Source organism: Brachycentrus maculatus, unplaced genomic scaffold (genome assembly GCF_059751285.1).
Source record: "Brachycentrus maculatus isolate JH-2025_06_01 unplaced genomic scaffold, ASM5975128v1 h1tg000049l, whole genome shotgun sequence".
In the NCBI taxonomy this organism is placed as follows: Eukaryota; Metazoa; Arthropoda; class Insecta; order Trichoptera; family Brachycentridae; genus Brachycentrus; species Brachycentrus maculatus.
In genome coordinates, this window is record NW_028280803.1 from 2,208,239 (window position 1) to 2,227,804 (window position 19,566).

General features: G+C 32.0%; 1 protein-coding gene across 2 annotated transcripts in view; it reads right to left on the reverse strand.

Annotated features, from left to right (window-relative positions):
* The window catches only part of LOC148312203 (uncharacterized), a 111,806-nt gene that overhangs the window by 16,279 nt on the left and 75,961 nt on the right, over positions 1-19,566 (reverse strand). For both annotated transcript variants that reach the window (XM_088277731.1, XM_088277729.1), the window contains exon 9: positions 19,124-19,381. In XM_088277731.1, coding sequence (XP_088133857.1) covers positions 19,124-19,381 — 258 coding nt within the window. The remainder of the gene's footprint in view (positions 1-19,123; positions 19,382-19,566) is intronic.

Genomic DNA, 19,566 nt, shown 5'->3' on the forward strand with positions numbered 1-19,566 from the left:
AGGAGGTAGAGGGAGGAGGTTTGATCGACAGTTAGGATTCTAATGACAGATAGTAATGTCTCAGACGTTTTTAAAAGTTAATACATATTATTGTCTGATGTAATAGATTTTATCAAAAAACTAAAAACAATTAGACAAAAAAGTATTCTAGGATTCTTATGATAAATAGGTAGAATTCGGTAGCAAGTTTAAGAAAGAGAGGAGGGGTCAGGGGAGGAGGAGATGGACAGTTAGGGTTCTAAGGTAAGATAATGATGTTTCAGGCGTTTTTTGAAGGTTAAGATAGAAGGTGCATTTTTTACATGTAGAGGTAGTTCATTCCAGAGTCTAGCCGCTTGGACAGTAAAGGAATTACTGAGGAATGCTGTGTTGTGGCAAGGAATGGAGAGTGTTCTCTCTTGGGAAGAGCGAAGCGATAGACCATGATCAGAAAGGTAAACGAAGTTTTCTACAAGATAAATTGGTGCACTGGGGTCGTGAAGAATGTTGTATAATAGGGCAAGAGATTGTGAATTTATGCGTTGTTTAAAATGAAGCCATTTTAATTCAGTGCGACAGGGTGAAACATGGTCATATTTCCTTAAGTTAAAAATAAAGCGAATACTATGATTCTGAAGACGCTCCAGACGATTAATAAGTTCCGTGCTAGCGTTAAGGTAACATATATTAGCATAACACAGAGAAGATAGGAGGACAGATTGTGACAGATTTATTTTAGCAGTAATAAAATAAAAGTAATAAGCTATAAATAAGTAATTCTGGAATGGAATAATTTCCTCTAGGATTAAGTCACACCGGTTCTGGAATTGTTTTTATGATTCCTTCTGAAGTATACTATATAGTATCCTGTTTTTCTGGCACTTCCAGTTCAGGCATACCACGACCTTGATCAAAGCGGAACCATCCTTTTTGGGATTTATTACAATTCCTAAAAAATTCCCCTTCCTACTTTACAATACAGGACTCATTTTATTTTAGTTTTTACGAGGAAGATTTTTTGAAGACCCTTGGTGATTTTCAGTTTTTTTTCTTCTTTTCTGCCACTTTATCTTCTGGCACACAGAGACTGCTTAATCTTTCCTGTCCAGAGTAAAAAAAAAACAATCCGCGGGTTCCGAAGGGGGTACTGGCAATATCCCAAGTAAAATGCTAAAAATACAGGTTTTTCACAAATTCGACTAATGTCAAAATGTTTATCATGCTATTGTTATTCTATTTTTTCCATTTAAATTTGAATTTTCTGCAATAAACAATAATTTTCAAAAAAACATATTTGTGAAGAAGTTCTCTGCGGAAATGACATTCAATTCCACCCAATGTTTAAGCATCACTGGACACTAGGCGCTTCGGCCGGAAACGATGCAAGTTAGAGGGGGTGAGGAGAGAAAGAGAGAGAGAGAAGCATACTACTCGGTACATACTAGCGGGTTTCTAATTTGTCGTATATTATGGTGAAAAAAAAAACAAAGAATGGTAAAAAAATCAGATAGCGAGAAGCAATACAAAAATGACATTACGTTGTATGAACAGTTTGGACTTGGGTTTGGGAATATCTGTCCATCTGTAGCCTGATTTGGAAGTGAACAAATTTTCTTCATTTCTACTGTTGTCTACCATATGTACGGGCTTGACGCTGTTAGAGTCAGATTCATCAAGTTCTTGGATTATATAGTTATCTGAGTCGGCGTCGGAATCATAATCTTTATTTTCTAACCCTAAATGGAATTCATCATCACTTATATACATACATCAGTGTCCGTATAGCTCAGAAGTTGCTCAATCATATCATCTGTCAATTATTTTCCACTCATTGTTAGGGTAAAGTAAATATTAAAATTATGACAATTTAATTAGTGTAAAAAGGTAGATATTTATAAAATAAATATGAAAATGCAATTGCACCAAGAAATTTCAGTAGATAATTTAAATTAATAATAATTCTTATTAGAAACGAAAAAAAACACTCTGTATTTGCCAAATAACGCTTGCGTAACGAGAACACGATTCACACGCGTGCAAATTTGGGAATCTACCGCCGATGGTTAAACTGTGGAGATAGATACAGCGCTAGTAAAGAAATTGATATCCCCTTCGGAACGGGACAGTTAAACGCTGTTAGAACATTTAAGATCGTGGGATTTGGAGGTTTACAAGGAGTAACCTCATTTGGGTGTGCAACATTAGAGCATGATGGTAGTGTGCCTGATATGTATATACATATATATATATATATATATATATATATATATATATATATATATATATATATATATATATATATATATATATATATATATATATATATATATATATATATATTATATTCTACTAACCCTTATCCGCACCCGATGGTGCACTGCATCTGCACTGATGTTGTATTGACGCAGTGTTATCTCGATGGTTACTTACATGAAGGCAAGGTGATCACTCATGCGAGTATAGTGGAATCAGTTTATGTTTGATAATAAACAAAGTTTTTTTTGTTGATATTATGTTAAAAAAGAAAAAATAAATTGTATTTTAACATAAGAAAAATCACAAAAAGATGGCTCAGAACGAAACTCCTTTTCTGAAATAGTATGTGTTTATAATACTGATCTAGATTCGTTTCTATTACTGACCGCTGAAACTATTTATTATAATTATAAAACCAAGCAAAAATATGTAGGTCAGAATTAGGCCCCCATAATCCAAAAACTGTATGCTATCCAAAGCACGCAAGAAATTTACGTATTTAAGAACTTTCACAAATTTATGTTAACTTTAAAAATGCTCTCGTCTTACTCATTACTGACCTATAGGTCAGTAAAGGAAACTAATGAAATTTCGGGTGAATGTAATACTGACAACTTTTATTTTATAAATGTATTGTATCAATCATATGGTTATTTCACAAATACTTTGTTTTTTGTAAATTGAATACACTAAACTAACTAACACATATAAAATATTAGTAAATATCAATCATATAAAAATAATACACCTTTAAAATAAAACTTGAAAGATTAGGCTTGTCTGTTAAGGATTTTCCGTGTGCGCGCGCTACTTGCCAGATGTCCAAACTTTAACTGATATTTCAAATATGAAAAATCAAAATATTGATTGTAAAACATTGTCATCACATAACACAAGCATGGCTGCAGTGTTGGTAATATTAAAAATTAGTCATAATTGAACCAGTGTCTTATTATCTGTTGTTTCTTTGAAATAGGTCAGCAATAGGGGCTAGGTCAGTTTTATAGACACTTACCTTATATAGTAAAAATTATATAAATCTTTGTGCATAGTAGGCAAGGAAAATTTTCTATGGCAACCAACAAAAAAAAACCTTTAAACTGATTGACCTGTAATTTTTCAAAACTTACAGTTGGTACTATAGAAATAGAAACAGTTTTGCCATATATGTGTCAGACCGGAGATTTTCAGAGTAGGTACTCAATGTGTTTATAAACACCGATATTTTTAGGATGGTATACTTGTTTAAAAATAAAAAAGTGAAGCATTCAGTTACAGGGACAAACATAAGGCATATTTTATATTTGCGTATTGCGAAAGGTATGTTTTTATTGATTTTTTAGTACTCAGTGTATTTCATATGAACAAAGGCGTAAATGATTTCCCGCATAGTCGGTAAATTAAAATACACATTTCAAACTCGTTAAAATGAAATGGATAAGTTCTTTCATATGAATATTTTACTCTATTGGAAAACCACTATTTTATCGTATTTTGATGCGGGCATATTGTTATATAACTTGGTATTAGTATGAAAATAACTTAAGTGTGAAAAAACAATACAATTTTAATCAATTTACAGGATTCACGTCAATCCGTGGGTAGATAAATGAAAAAAATAAGCAGAGATAGATATTTTATCTTTGTATAATTTAATCTGCAATAATTTATATATTAAAAAATGATAAATCTAGTTTTAATTCAAAACATTTTCAAAGACAAACCACATTTTTCTGGAATTTCACTTTTAAAAAAGATAAAATACTACAGTATAATTATCGTAGATATTCTAGAATTTGACAATTTATTCTAATAAAATGCAAATACAATATTGAGAATTTCATTTGATTCCGTCAGAATAATTATAACCTACAGGAAAATAAGTCATGTATATCATATACAGTATATTATATGTGGAAAAAATTGACAAAAAAGCTATACATATATAAGTTTACTTAACTATATGCTAGATGGTGCCGAGAACTCACACGTGAAAGAACGAGTCAATTGAAAGATTTACAGATATACAACATCAAATATTTGAGTAACGTAGTTCTCAATCACGGATAGAATGTTACACGTGATAACTAAAACCAGCCTATGACATTTTGTAAACCCTGTAAATACCCATACTTGCGGAACTTTCTTTACGTTGTATATATATATATATATATATATATATATATATATATATATATATATATATATATATATTATATATATATATATATATATATATATATATATATATATATATATATATATATATATATATATATATATATATATATATATATATATATAAATATACATATACACTCAGACCTCGCTTTGCGTCGTTACTGAATCAAGATTGGTTTTCGCTATCTTTGATGTTTATATGCTTTCCAATGGAAAATAGCAATTCACTTTGCGTTGTTTCAATTTGCGTCGCGATATTTTGGAATGTATATATATATATATATATATATATATATATATATATATATATATATATATATATATATATATATATATATATATATATATATATATATATATATATATATATATATATATATATATATATATATATATATATATATATATATATATATATATAAATATACATATACACTCAGACCTCGCTTTGCGTCGTTACTGAATCAAGATTGGTTTTCGCTATCTTTGATGTTTATATGCTTTCCAATGGAAAATAGCAATTCACTTTGCGTTGTTTCAATTTGCGTCGCGATATTTTGGAATGTATCTACGACGCTAAGTGAGGTCTTAGTGTTTATATATTTATTCATTAGAAAATCTTACCAGTCTGACAAGCCGATAATTGGGACTCCGAGTAATGAGGAATCCCATTGGATTTTACATTTACTTTTAATGATCTTGAACAAGGTTGCAGGTATAAAGAAAGGCAAGTAGATACTTAATTGCAGTAAAACTTGATAGTGAATCTCGTATAATTAGTTCTCATGCAAGCAATGTTTCAAGCAATTTCAAATTCAAAGCAACTGAATGACGGCGGAAGTTGAAGTAGATTCACTACATAAACTGTATGTAGACATAAATATACTATATATATGTATATCATATTTTACTCTTTAATCCACGAGATTTTAGACAAATTTTACCAACGTTGCTTCTCCGCAGGGGTAGGCAGAGAGAATAGAACGCCACACCAATTTGTTTTTGCAAACGTTCTTCGCCTCTTCCACATTCACGCATCTCCTTAAACATACCCGACGATTATTCCGACTCCTCCTCACCTTACCACTTTGAAATACTTGATCACGCCAAGTTTTTCTCGGCCTTCCTCTGCTCCTATTTCTTACTACACTCGCCTCACAAATTTGTTTAACTGTTATTTCCTCATCATTCGTTCTGCATGCCCAAACCATCTCGACACACCTTTCTTAATCTTTGTCGAAAATGCTTGTCTCAGTCTTGCAATCATTCCTTATTTAACCATTTGAATATCCTCATGCATCTTTTTGCTACACATTCGTCTGAGAGATCGCATTCCGACTGCTTTTATCATTCTTTTGCCAACTCCACGCTTTACTTTCGTACATTACCTGGCCTGGTACCAGGATTCTGTGGAGTATGTTATAATTATGAAAGAAATATGAAAATATGAAAAGAAATATGGAAATGTGTGTTATAAAAAAAAAATTAATGCTTGTTCTTATCATACTTTTTTATGTTATGTATTTTCCTTTGTTCGTTGAAATATCCGTACGTGCTAAAAAGCGTATTGTTATTTATACAGCTATGTATTTAGATGTAGTTACATACACCATTTCACTGTATGTAATATAGTCAATAGCCTAACTGTCGTACCTCCGTTTGCGCCAATTTAACAGGAGGGTATTTTTTGTTAGCCGTTATAACCACTATACTATGTGAAATGTAAATTATGCAAGTACTAGTCTAATAATTTTTAAATCTAATATGCATTTTGTCTTCAATTTAGACATGGCAAATGGAATTGGAAAACATATTTTTTTCTTTTACTGACGGACGTATAATATATTAGGTATATTACATACTTTATGATAAAATAATATGTTTTCTCTTTTTAAGTATATTATTGGTTCGAAAAGCACTTATCTAAAGAAGGATGAACATATAAGAATAAAGGAATTCTGCATTAGCCTGGAAAATTGTAATTATTATTGCTTTAAAGTTAGGAAGGAACATATTATCGATATGGTCCGCGAAATCATTGCTGAGTTTTTGCATTCGGTGTATAAAAGTATTGAATCCAGACACTGTCCGAATTAAATAAAGATTAAAATAGATAGCATATTCGGCCATTTTGTATTTGATTGCATGTCATAAACAATTTTCTTTCGTTTAGTTTCATGAATAAATATTGTTGTGCTCTCGGGACGGGAAAACTCAGCGAAGGCACATTATTGTTATTTGTAATTATGTATATGATGAAATAAATAAATATTTGTTTCCATAAAGTGCGTTAATTGTGATTTGCGTGCTTTGCTGGGAGGTGATTTCTTATGAGAGTAAAAGTTGAACTAAATTACGCAAAAAATGTCAGGTACTGCAGTAAGTCAGGTTAGCGACGCTATATGGAACCTTTAACGCACTTCAATTTACACAATCGGTGTACTATTATACCAATACAACGAAATAATTTAATAACAAATTCTACTCGATTGAAGTAACTTGCCTTAAATGTATTTCCGACCATTTTAATGTGTTCAATTACAATTATTATTATTTTTATTTTATTTTACTCAAACACTAGATGAATTTAAAACCAGAGGGCCATATATTAAGTAAAATAATAAATGTCTTAGCAGAGACGTAAGATTATTATACAAATGTTGGAAATCTAGACATTAACAGGGTTTACAAGTTGTCATTAGCTGACTTAAGTGATCTTATACACTGTGTAACTTTTACAAATCTGCTCAATTTTGAACATCCATACTGCCTGGATTCTTGGAAGTTGTATGTATGGTACATTTCAAATACCGCTTTCATATCACACTTGGAAAGCTGTATGTTGATAATTTTGTGAAGTGAATAGCTTTCCCCTTCTCATCGTAGGTGAAAATTTATATATTCCCTTCGTATAAAAATATGCTTTATCTCTGTTGAGAAATCTATTATTTACCATATCTTGATTTTTGTATACCTCTGCGTACTATTTAAGCCCACTTTCAAGTTTTTTATTGCAAACACAACTAGTTTTGAGAACTATACATGTTCTCTTTAGCAGGTAAAAAAACAAGCTGCACTTTGTATTTCTTCATGTTAATAAGAGTATCCTTAGTTTTCGAAACTAGTTGTGTCTACATCAATAAATATAAAAGTTGTTTAAAAAAAAAGAATTACGAATTTATTTACTCGTATATATAATATAATATTGTCAATACGTGGGTAGTATCTGTTTGCGTAATTAAATAGTATATATTTTATTACAATCATCAATATGTAAGCGTATTTTCAAATTCATATTATTTTACGTGGTTTTATCTTTCTTGTCAAACTATTATTAATATCGTATCGATATTTCGAAACTAATTATATCATGTTATCGCAATAATTACAACATTATTCCGCGATACAATCTAAAATAAAAGATGATTTTATTACGATACAGAAGCAGATATCGAGCAAAATGTATTCTTACTTCGTACGCCTGAACGATGACCAGTGGCTTAGTTCTGCCTCCCATACTGGAGACTGGAGATTACACTATCACTAACTTCTAACTCGTTCTTCAACGAAAGTGTTTCAATCAGTTCACATAAAGTAACGGGTACACTTCCACACACTGCTCCAACTCGAGATGAACGCAGAACCTACGGTGATTGGAGTAACGGATATTTATTCCTCGCATCACCGCCAATAAACATCTAGGAAGTTCAAACGGGCAATTAACATGGCAGGCCACAATCGAGTGTAACAAATGTGATTGAATGCTTTCTTTAAAGTGTGGAAATTTTACACGAGGATCGGAAATTTACGCTCGAAGAGAAAATGAAAATTATCGACGTCCGACGCGATCGGATGGCGGGAAAAGACTGCGATCAGAAATGAAAATCTGCCGAGCGAACTGTTCACCGCAGTACCCACCTGTTACAAAGTACATATTATTATAATTGGAAATGGCGGCGGGGGAAGGGGTCCTTATCTCACTGATTACGGCGGAGTCTAGAAGCGCCGGCGCGGAATAAACAATGTCTCAAATCCCCGATTTGTTCAACCAAATTAAATACCGTCCGAGGAAAGTTGGATTCTGCTTGCCGGAGGTTGACATTATTTTGTAACAGCGGCAAATGCTCCGTAACTATGTCGTTTGATGCCAAAATGTAACCAGGTGGAAAATTATCGTATAGATTGCCTTAAGGAAATTCAAGTGAAACATAAAACATGTCATTTAAAAAAAACTTAGAAAGTTTTTTCAAAAGAAGAAGGAAGACGCAGTTAATGTACCATACCCAAAATAATTATTTATTATTATTTTGTAAAATCATTAATAATGATATTGGATTCATGTTACATTTTCTTTTCGTTACTTTTCTTGAAAAACATGAACAATCAGAAATACGTTTCCTTAGTTGATGAAATTTTACCCTTCACGGTTAATTCAAAATACTTTGTGAATATACTGAATGAAAAGATACTATATAAACTTCGTAAGAGTAACAGATTAATAAGTTAACATATAAGAAATAAGTATTGTAAAAATGACTAATTTTTTACTTTATCGATAAATGTTATGCTGTACAATAAACAATACATTTAAGAACGTAATTTTTCAAGTAACGTTTATCATTAGGAAATAATCTCATAATTTTAAGTTTTTATCGATTGACATCAATTTTCTTTTAAAAAAATATACAGCGGAATAGAACTTAAAGATAATATTATAATCAAGGAATGCGCGTTTAAATGGAATATTCGCTTTAATTTTTAAGAATCAAACAAATGATAACAATGTGGATTACAAGATAATATGTTTGTTGCTGTTTGAAATGTCACTTTGTCTGACGCAAAAATAATGGAAACGTTAGAATATTCATGTTATTTATTGATTCGGCATTAACTTTGTGGAAAGAAACGTTGATTATTTAATAAAATTAAACGATTTTATAATGCCACTTAATGAGTTTTATTTCATGACTCGCGACTAGTTTCGAAAACTATTACAGGTATTACTACATTTACAGGTGAACAAAAAAAGTTTTTCTTTTTACCTGCAGACGAAAACATCTGTTGTTTTTTTTTTTAATACATAGAAAACTGGATTGGGATGGTAATCGTTACTTTTACTCGAATAATGTTTTCTTTCAACTTAAGTTTTTGATGTCAACTTGTGAAATATATTAGCAGCTAGAAATACGCGATACGCAACCAAATTTGTGCACTGATTGGCGTGCATAGCTTTAAATTATCGAATCCGAACACCGCGTTAAGTAACGACAGCTTTATAAAATGTCGTTATTTAAATCGTGTTTTTAATTGGATCACCTTGTTTACCAAAAAATACACGCAAAACAAACAATCGCCGAGCGTGACTATTGCACTACAGAGGCGGACAAAAAGTTAAATAAATCTATGAAAAATACATCCCCTACATCTAAACTAAAGCTGAAGAACCCGCCAATTTTCTTTTGATAGCACTCTCAGATTTGCAGTCGATAGTATTATCGATAAAAAAATTATATTATTGCGGTTTCATCATCAAACGGAAATCCGACAATTCCTTTGATAATGCCGCTAATCAAGGACAATTGATTAAAATTGATCCACGTAGGTATTTCACATCATACGAGTCTAATTTACTAGTAACAATACAGGCCCACTAGTATTTCATTTTAATAATTTCATCAACTATCTCTATTTACATATATAAATGTAGATCAGGGTGTAAAATACTGGGGTGGATGATTTCCAATATTTGGGAAGTATGTTTTCTGTCCGCCTCCGTAGTGTAATGGTCAGCACGCTCAATTACCGTACAAGAGGTCCCGGGTTCGATTCCCAGGGGGGTCAAATAAATATAAGTGAATTTTTCACTCTCATATTTATTCAATATTACCTTGGACTGGTACCGGGAGCGGAGGGCGGATCACCTTTCCTTCATGTGTTAACGATCAAGATAACGCTGCATTTATATGATGCAGTGCCCTATGCACCATTAAGGTGCAGATAAGGGTTTGAATGAATGAAAAAAATGTTTTCTAGGAATGTAAAGATTGATAAATATACTGAAAGGAGAGTGAATGGTGCTCTGAAATCAGTAATAATAAATAAAAGACTCGCACAGAAAGCTGAACTGGCAGATTACAATGTCCTGGTACCAACGCAAGAAGGATGAAAGTAGACGGAATGAAGTCTAAATACGCAGACTAATGTGTGGCAAAACGATGTATGATAGATGTTCGGAAACGATAAAAGGCTAAGGATAACATTAGGAATGTTGTGTTTAGAAGGTTTAGAGACATGAAACGTATGAGGGAGAAAGGAACGGTAAAACAAATTTATGACGCGAATGTAGTTGGAAATAGGGTCAGAGGAAGACTAAGGAAAACTCGATTGAGGCATAAATTTCAAGTATTCGAAAGCGGTTAGGTCAGAAGTCAGAAAAATCGGCGGGTATGTATGAGGAGATGCATGAATGTGCTAGAGGCGAGGAATGTTTGCAAAGACATTGGTGTGGCGTTTTTTTTTTCTCTGACTACCCCTGCTAGGAAGCGGAGTGAAAGTTGGTTATTTAGTTTCAGTTAAGCGCGAGTATTACGTAAATTCTTTTCATTTTATTATTTCAGATTCTTCTTTCAACCCTTATCAGCACTAAATGGTGCATAGGGCACTGCATCATATGAACGCAGTATTTTTTTGATCGTTAACACGTGAAGGAAAGGTGATCAGCGCTCCGCTACAGCTACCAGTCCAGGGTAATATTGAATACATATAATAATAATAATAATAATAAAACCATTATCCGCACCCCAGTGGTGCATAGGGCACTGCTTCATATAAATGCAGTGTTATCTTGATCGTTTACACATGAAGGAAAGGCGATCAGCCCTCCGCTTCAGGTACCAGTCCAGGGTAATATTGAATAAATATTACAGTGAAAAAATCACTTATATTTATTTGACCCCCCCTGGGAATCGAACCCGGGACCTCCAGAATGGTAGCCGAGCGTGCTGACCATTACACTACGGAGGCGGACATGTAATAGTTGAGATAATATATACTAACAATTTATAATATTATAATACGCAAATTCACTACATAAGTAATACATACTCTTAATTAATGACCTATTTTTCTCTTGACGCGCACATACAATACGTAGACAGATTTTTTTAAAGCAATAAAGTTATAAATAATGACCTTACTGCCTACGTATATTCATAAGGCCAAAGATCAAATATTATAATTCATTCTACTCGTTTAGTCTAATTGACAATAAAACGGTTATTCAGTTGTTTCTCATATCATCTAGAATCTAGATGCCTCGAAGATTTCTAAAAATATTGTCACTTTTTAAAAAATAAATAATAATATATTTTTATTGACGTGTCATCAAAGGTTATTAAAGGTTAATAACAAAGTTAATATTCATCGTGCTGCCCATTATTGACAACCATTTTACTCAAATTATCCATATATTTTTTTGGTTTAGAGAAACGATTTACATTTTAAGATGCAAGATTTAGTGCTGCCATCTTAATATATAAATGTTAAGCATAATAATCGGACATGGAATCTTCATAAGGCTCACTCCTTTCAAGAACGTCATAAATCAAAAAACTTGATTTTTTAGGAAAGCGTTTTTAAAGTTAAAAAATATAATGCAATGTAGTAAAAATAAATATCAAGCCACTTATTGAACTTTTTACTGTGCAACATATCTTTTTAAGTAAAACATGAAGGTTTTTTCTCCATTTGAAAAATATTTACTTTATTTTAAAAAAATATGAAACAATACATTTTCTTCAAAATGCATAAACAACACTTTCTGCCCTGTAGCGGGTCAGTATTAAGCTAAAAATATGCCTCTTTTGCTGGAATATAGTACATTATCTGAGTATTCCGAAAACATGGGACGACTGAAAATTGACGATTTTTGATTTATGACGTTCTTGAAAGGAGTGAGCGATATGTGAGATTATTTCTAATTTATTTCACACACTTTAAACGCATTACAAAAAAATAGTAATCACTTCAATCAGACAATGACAGATCGTTAGCTCATCAAATATGAAAAATACAACTATTTTTACTTCACAACGATCTCGCTGAATTTTGATTTAAATTCGCATTGAGTACTTACTTGGATATTTCTTATCTAAAGCTTCTAAAAATTCAAATGGTATGGATATTTGAAAAGCAAGAGCAGAAATGTTAACGCTGCGTAAGAGTACAAAGTGATCACTTAAGGCAGCCGATGACAATTCGTAAGCGTCGTACATGCCCAGATTTTAATATTTGTAAAAGTTAGTTAGATTAAAAGAAGATAAACATAGATTGAATACTCTCTAAAGAAATACATAAATACATTCCTAGCATAAATTTCTATATACATACATTCCTAACATAAATTTAAATGGAACACTTGTGTAATACCACTTAATGAGTTTTATTTCATTATACACGACTATTTTCGAAAACTAAAGATGTTTTCATCTACAGGTGAAAAGTAAAACTAACGAAAAAATATAAATTTAGGTAAATATAGAGGTTGGTAGGTTAATAAATAAAGGGGGGGGGGATTAAGGGACGGGACTCTTTGTAAAAATACTAATAATTTTTTTAATACGAAAACATTTGTAGTTTTCGAAACTAGTCATGTCTAATGAAATAAAACTTATTAAATGGTATTACAAAAGTGTTTATTTTTTTAATAATCAACATGTCATTCTACAAAGTTAATGCCGAATCGATAAATAATATAATTTTGCTTATTACATTTTTAAAGTCTCACATTAGTTTCCTTACAAAAAATTACATACATTAAATACGAAATCGCATCATTAACCTTTGTTTGCGACACAAGTCAATTATTCGTTTGAAATCTTCCAAAAATACGTTCGAATTATTGTACCTTTTGTTTCCTTTGAAGCGCGAGAAAAGAAAATCGCTCACATTTCACATATGGAGAAAATGGGAACAAATAATATAGTAGCGATCAATTGTCTTAATTTATTAAATACATTTCTAACTGACGTGTTCTCATAATAGGCGATTGTTTTCTGCGTCGCCATCTCTATATCTCTCACTTTCACCGCATTTCCCATGGAATGATCGACTGTTTCTCATAATTAAATCAACACTGGAAAATTCTGCCGTTAAAAACTGAGCAACATTTTGTACAATTAAAAAGTATATACATTCTTCACTTTTTTTGACATCTCAACATAGACGAAGGAGAATAAGCATGGGTATTTACGAGACTTATGACATAGGCTGATTTAAGTGATCACTTTACACACGTGTAACATTCACCAATTCTACCAATGATTGACAACCACACTACTCAAATTCTTGGAACTTCTAGATATATTGATGAAATTCGACGTAGTTTTTGTATTCACTAGAATTTCACTAGAGACACCTATGGTGGGATAAGAGACTCTTTTTATCAAGCAGAAATTCATTCATTTTTATGAGAGGTCCGAATCCTGGATTATATATTCAAATACTCGAGAAACGCTAAAAACATCATTTTTTTATTTTTTATTTTAGCTTATAATTTGACCAATCTTAACAAAATTTTGAGTGTGTTCAAATACTTGTTCACAGATCTGGATTATCTAAAATTAGGAGTTATTTTTTAACACATTTTTTTGACATCTCAACATGTTGAAGTATTTGGAGATACTCAAAATGTTGTAAATTACATGTTTACTTCATACTTGTAGGTACTCGTTAAGGATTTAAGTATTTAAAGAAGGAAATTATGAATGCAAAATACGATTACTCAGACGAATGTGGCCCAAAACAATGGACGATGGAAAAGGCGAAATGAGGAAAAAGTGCAAGTCTGAAATAACCCTTTGGTTATTTCATTATATGGTAGTGTGGAAAGTTATAGTTTAACCAGCCTTTGAAAAGTTATACCCAGTACTTACGTATTCTTCTTCAGCTATGTTAGATGTCAAATTGTAAAGATTTGATATTCGTCGTCACGTTTTTACGTCAACGTTATGTTCCAGTATTCGTGGTACAACATTAAGAAATCAAGTTTGCAAAGGTAATGAAATATTCGAATGAGTTAATCTAATTTCGATGTTTAATTAATGTACTACGTGTTGTGTAACAAATCAAATTTTAAGATAAAATCGCTTGTCTAGATATGTTCCTTTCTTCGTTTGGAAATATTGTATAGGGTCCGCCAAATAACTTTTTTTTTTTGAAAAAAGGGCGCAAAACATCGAGTGTAGCTTCGGCTGTGTGGCACGTAGCGCCGTCCTGTTGAAACCAAATGTTGCCAATATCCTCCTCTTCAATTTTTGTGAACAAAAATCCGTTCAAATTGTTGAGAACGACGGTGAATTGATGTTGATGGCGCTTCACGCACACTTTCTGCCACAACATCGATATTCTCGGGTGTACGCACTGTTTTTGGCTTTTCACGCTTTGGTTTATCGATGAGGATGCCAGTTTCTTTCACTTTTTTCACAAGATAACGAACATACGGAGCTGACGGTGCTTCTCTTCTTCCAAAAACCGTACGCAATTTTCGCACACATTCTGCAACATTACCATGATTTTCAAAGTAATGTCGCAATATTTCCCAGCGTTGTTCAAGCGTATACACATAACCATATTCGCTCAGCGGAAGAATAAAACTAATTATCTGTCAAATCAGACATGAGCTAAGTGTTACCATTCACGAAATAAGCACTAGTTGAAAAAAAAAACTTTAGATGGCGGACCCTTTACATACATTCGAAAGTCCAGCAGTGACAATAAGTTGTGACAAGTAACAGGTTGTTTAGACCGGTTAACGTTAGAAAAAGTTTTCGTGTTTTAGATAAACCTTTACTTTCTTTTATATATTATATATACAACTTGTTTCCTTTCTAACGCATTCATTACTTCTTTTCAAATTCGAAGAAAGCCCTTTGGGATACTCTGAAACCTCTCACCACATTCCCAGGACCGTTACAGAAACTCTTAGTTTGCATTCGGACCCACCCATAAAAAAACTTTTTTCTTTTTGTTTTTTTTTAAAAATATCTTGTCGGTATTTAATCAATGTTGCTAAGTTTTTCGCGGTTAGAGATAAACAAATGTTACTCGTGCTTTTAAAGTCCCTATCGCTGTCAGCGGGGCATTTAAGTCAATACTAACTACTGTGTACAATCCACCAGCATGTTCTATGACCAGGGTGACAGCAGCAGGAAGGTTAGTTACTCTACTAGGGGACCTCAACCCCATTAGGAAATCACCCTCACTGAGGCCAAACACCCGAGCTCTATACTATAAACAGCTAAAAAAATATATATGAGTACTCGAAATTAGTACCGGCTTTAAGAGGTGGTGGATTTCGTTCAAATAATGGGAGGGCCCAGGCCAGTTGAAGCGAATTTTCGAAACATTTTTTATATGAAACTTCTTTGGCGGAGATTTGAAAATCGATAATTGGACGAGAATTGAGAGTGAATTTTCAAGGACGCGTCACGTTTATTAGGCACATTTTGTTACACGAGAGAGACGAAAGATATAATTAATCCAGAGAGAAAGAGAGCTTTAAATTAAATTAAATTAATGTAATTTATTTCTAGTAAAATCATTAAAATCGCAAAATTTCGCTGTAAATATTTGATATACTTAAAATATTATTCCTGATTTATAAAAATATTCTATTTTTGATGCTGTATTAACCAACATAATATGCAATATGGGAATTGTTGTATTTTAAAAATTGGAGATTTTTTAAAGCAATTATAAAAATACTAACCACTACTTAAAAACAAAGAAAAAAAGTTTTTTTACGGGATTACGAAGACGAATTTAATCACCTTTTGAATTTCGGACATCCAAGAAAAATCATTTGTAAATACAAAAGAGATTGATCCATTACTGATAAATTAAATTTGTAATTTTCCATAATAAAAGACACGTTAACATATATTATCGTCTTAGATAATCTTGACATTTCATTTGAATTACGTTGCGAAATGTCACATCAAAATTGTGTTTCATTAATTGTAACAAATTTGCATTAATGTCGGATCGGTGTTACCAAAAAGGTAACGCCTAGTTAAACTAATGGCGTATCATGATCCCACGAGCCTACGCGATAAAATACAACAAAACGTACCCAGATTTATATTCATCGGCATATATTTAAGGCCCAACATACGATAAACCTCAACTTAATTTTCTTTAAAGCCAGGTAACATCTGACGTAATAGATTTTTGTCATAAAAAAACATTTTTGGGTTAAAAATTAGTTTGTCTTTAAAAGATAGAAAAAGTATAGAAATATTTTTTTTTTAAATGGGCGTGAAGTGACGCCGGGTCTCAGCGCAGCCGGACGTTTAATGAATTGTATTATTGCGAGTAAGGCCTTGATATATTCACTGTTCTACTTTTGAAATATTTTTCAGTTACCTTTTTCTTAGTTTTTACTCGTTTTCGTATACGTGGTTATCGCGTTTGGCTACCACACTGGAGAATCCGAGTTCGATTCCCAGGGGCGAATAAATTAAAATAAGTAAAAATAAAATAACAGGGTAATATTAAATAAACAATTATTTATTTAATGTTACCCTGGACTTATATCTGAAGCATTAAATTATCATCATACCTTCCAATAAGTAACGATCAACTTAACATTGCATCAAATTGATGCAGTGCCCTTCGCACTATTGGGTACGTTTGAGGGTAAGACGGAATAGAGTTAAAAATTGATATGTATAATTTTTAAAAATGATTAAAAAAAAACATATTTCTCTTTAAAAAATAAAAAATAAAAAGTAACAAAAAATATTTGATTGTAATGATAATAATTAAAACTTATCTACATTGACTTATTACATTTTTTGGATTTAATAAAAGCAATGAATGCAAAATTTATAAAAAAGCATTAGAAAAATCTAGAGATGTTGTTTTTTTCCTTCAATTATTTATTTATTAGGTGCTTGATTCTCCAAAAAGAGAAGGCTTAATATTCGACATGAATTAAATCACGTTATGCGAAATTGAACAAATAACAACGAGAGTGAAATACGATCAAAATATTAATGACACGTCTCTGCATTGGAAACATTGAACCCACGCTCGACCTCTGAAATAACAAAAGCGTTACCACCTGAATATATTAATAAATTCTAGCGATTAATCTCCGACTGACATTATTAGACCGCTTTAATAGAAATGTTGAAAACACCAATACATAAATATATATAAATAATAATAAAAAAATGCGTGTTAAAGGCGTTGTGCAAACACTTAATATTATTATTCAGTAGTAAAATAGTTTTTGACATCTCAACATAGATGAAGAAGAATATGGACGTCTGGGCATTTACGGGGCTTACGACCGTCATAGGCTGGTTTAAGCGATCACTTTAGATTTATTAAATTAACATTGATTGATTCAAAACCACACTACCCAAATTTTTGTATCTTCTAGACATACTGAAAATTTACGATTTTTGATATATAACGTTGTTGAAAGTAGTGAGCGATATGTGATTCTCGAAACTAGTCGTGTTTGCATAAACAAACTCACAAGTGGTCTTAATACAAGTGTTTTATTTTTATATTTAAATCATCATGTTTATTACACAAAGTTATCGCCAAATGAAACACTGTATACTTATAGCCAATAAATAATAGTGTTAACTCACGAATTTCATCATTATTCCTCCATATTAGTTTTTAATACCCTTTCACAGTGGGTTGTTTATTTAATAAATTAATAATAATATTCGCAAGACCGTCACTACAATTTTTGTTGAATTCTGTACAGAAATAAAGGAGAGATAGAGGGTTAAAGTATCACTAATTTAATTCCAAGAAAACTACCAATTTTCGACGTCATCAAGTTTGGCGTCATCGGTTGATTCGACCGCAAAAATCAGAATCGCAAAACTTGAAATCGAAAACTTGTTGCTGAAATGACCACGAATCCCACGTCGATCTGCGGCGGTGCCATATGCACCGTCTGGATGCGATTAGGGGTCAAAGATGAAAAAGGCGAGTCACCTTTTTAGTTAAAATTAATGTCAAATTAATGAGTAATGTGCATTGTGTTGTTTTCTTTTTAAATTCAGATAAAAGCGCGTAAGATAATGTATCGCACATTGACACGTTAAAAGCAGCTGTGGAAAAATTCAAGTGCATCGATTTCATCGCCGAAATATTAAAAGTCGATTAAAATTTAGATTTGATCTGAATAAATGAAGCATTCATTTTAAGAATTTTCATTTCCATTATATTAACATTCTAGATGGTATCAAATCAAAGTAAGCTACGTATTATCAAAGTAATCGTTACCTTATTGCATTTTAAATCTTGCTGATAACGGATACAAGATTTAATCCTGGGTAAATACAATATATAGGATACATGTATTTGCGGTGTTAGCACAATAGCACACATTGCGTCAATTACGAGTAATTTGGCTCCAATAACAAGAAATTAGAAAAGTGATGTTTGATTTTTGGAAAAAAAATTATCAAATTTTTAATAACAATTCGTTTTATTTTTGTGATAAATTTTATTGAAAAAAATTAAAAACACGATTTACGACAGAGATACGTTTTATTTTTGGCATAACATTTTTTTTTAAATCCGATTGTTTTGAAGATTGCGAGTTCCCCCTTATTGGTGATGAATTTCAATTATTGATCAAATGAATTAATTAAGATTAAGTTTAAAATTTTCTTACCGATGCGGCAAAGCTAATCGTGGAGCCAGTCGACCTGGGCATTTCCTGGTTCTTCTCGGATACGTCCGAACTATTTGAAAGCTCCGACTTTTCCTTCTCCTCCCCAGCATTGCTGGAGAACATCCTCCGGTGCGCCTTCTTGAACTCGTCCATCAGCGCGTCATGCTTCTGTTTCTTCTCGTCGTCCACATCCTTCATCATTTTGTTCTTTCTCATCTCTTCTATTTGAGTAACATTGAAGTTAGCATTCTTCATTCGCTGTGAAGAGAAAAAAGTGGCAAATAAAGTATATGGAATGAAGTTAAGCCATAGATGTTTAAAAAATAGAAAGATGTAACAGAATATATTATTGTTCTTGAGGAATGTCTGGAACAAGCGTGAGAATTTGTATATCTAAAATCTGGTCGTGTCAAAAAATCAACGTAACATAGGAGCATGTATGA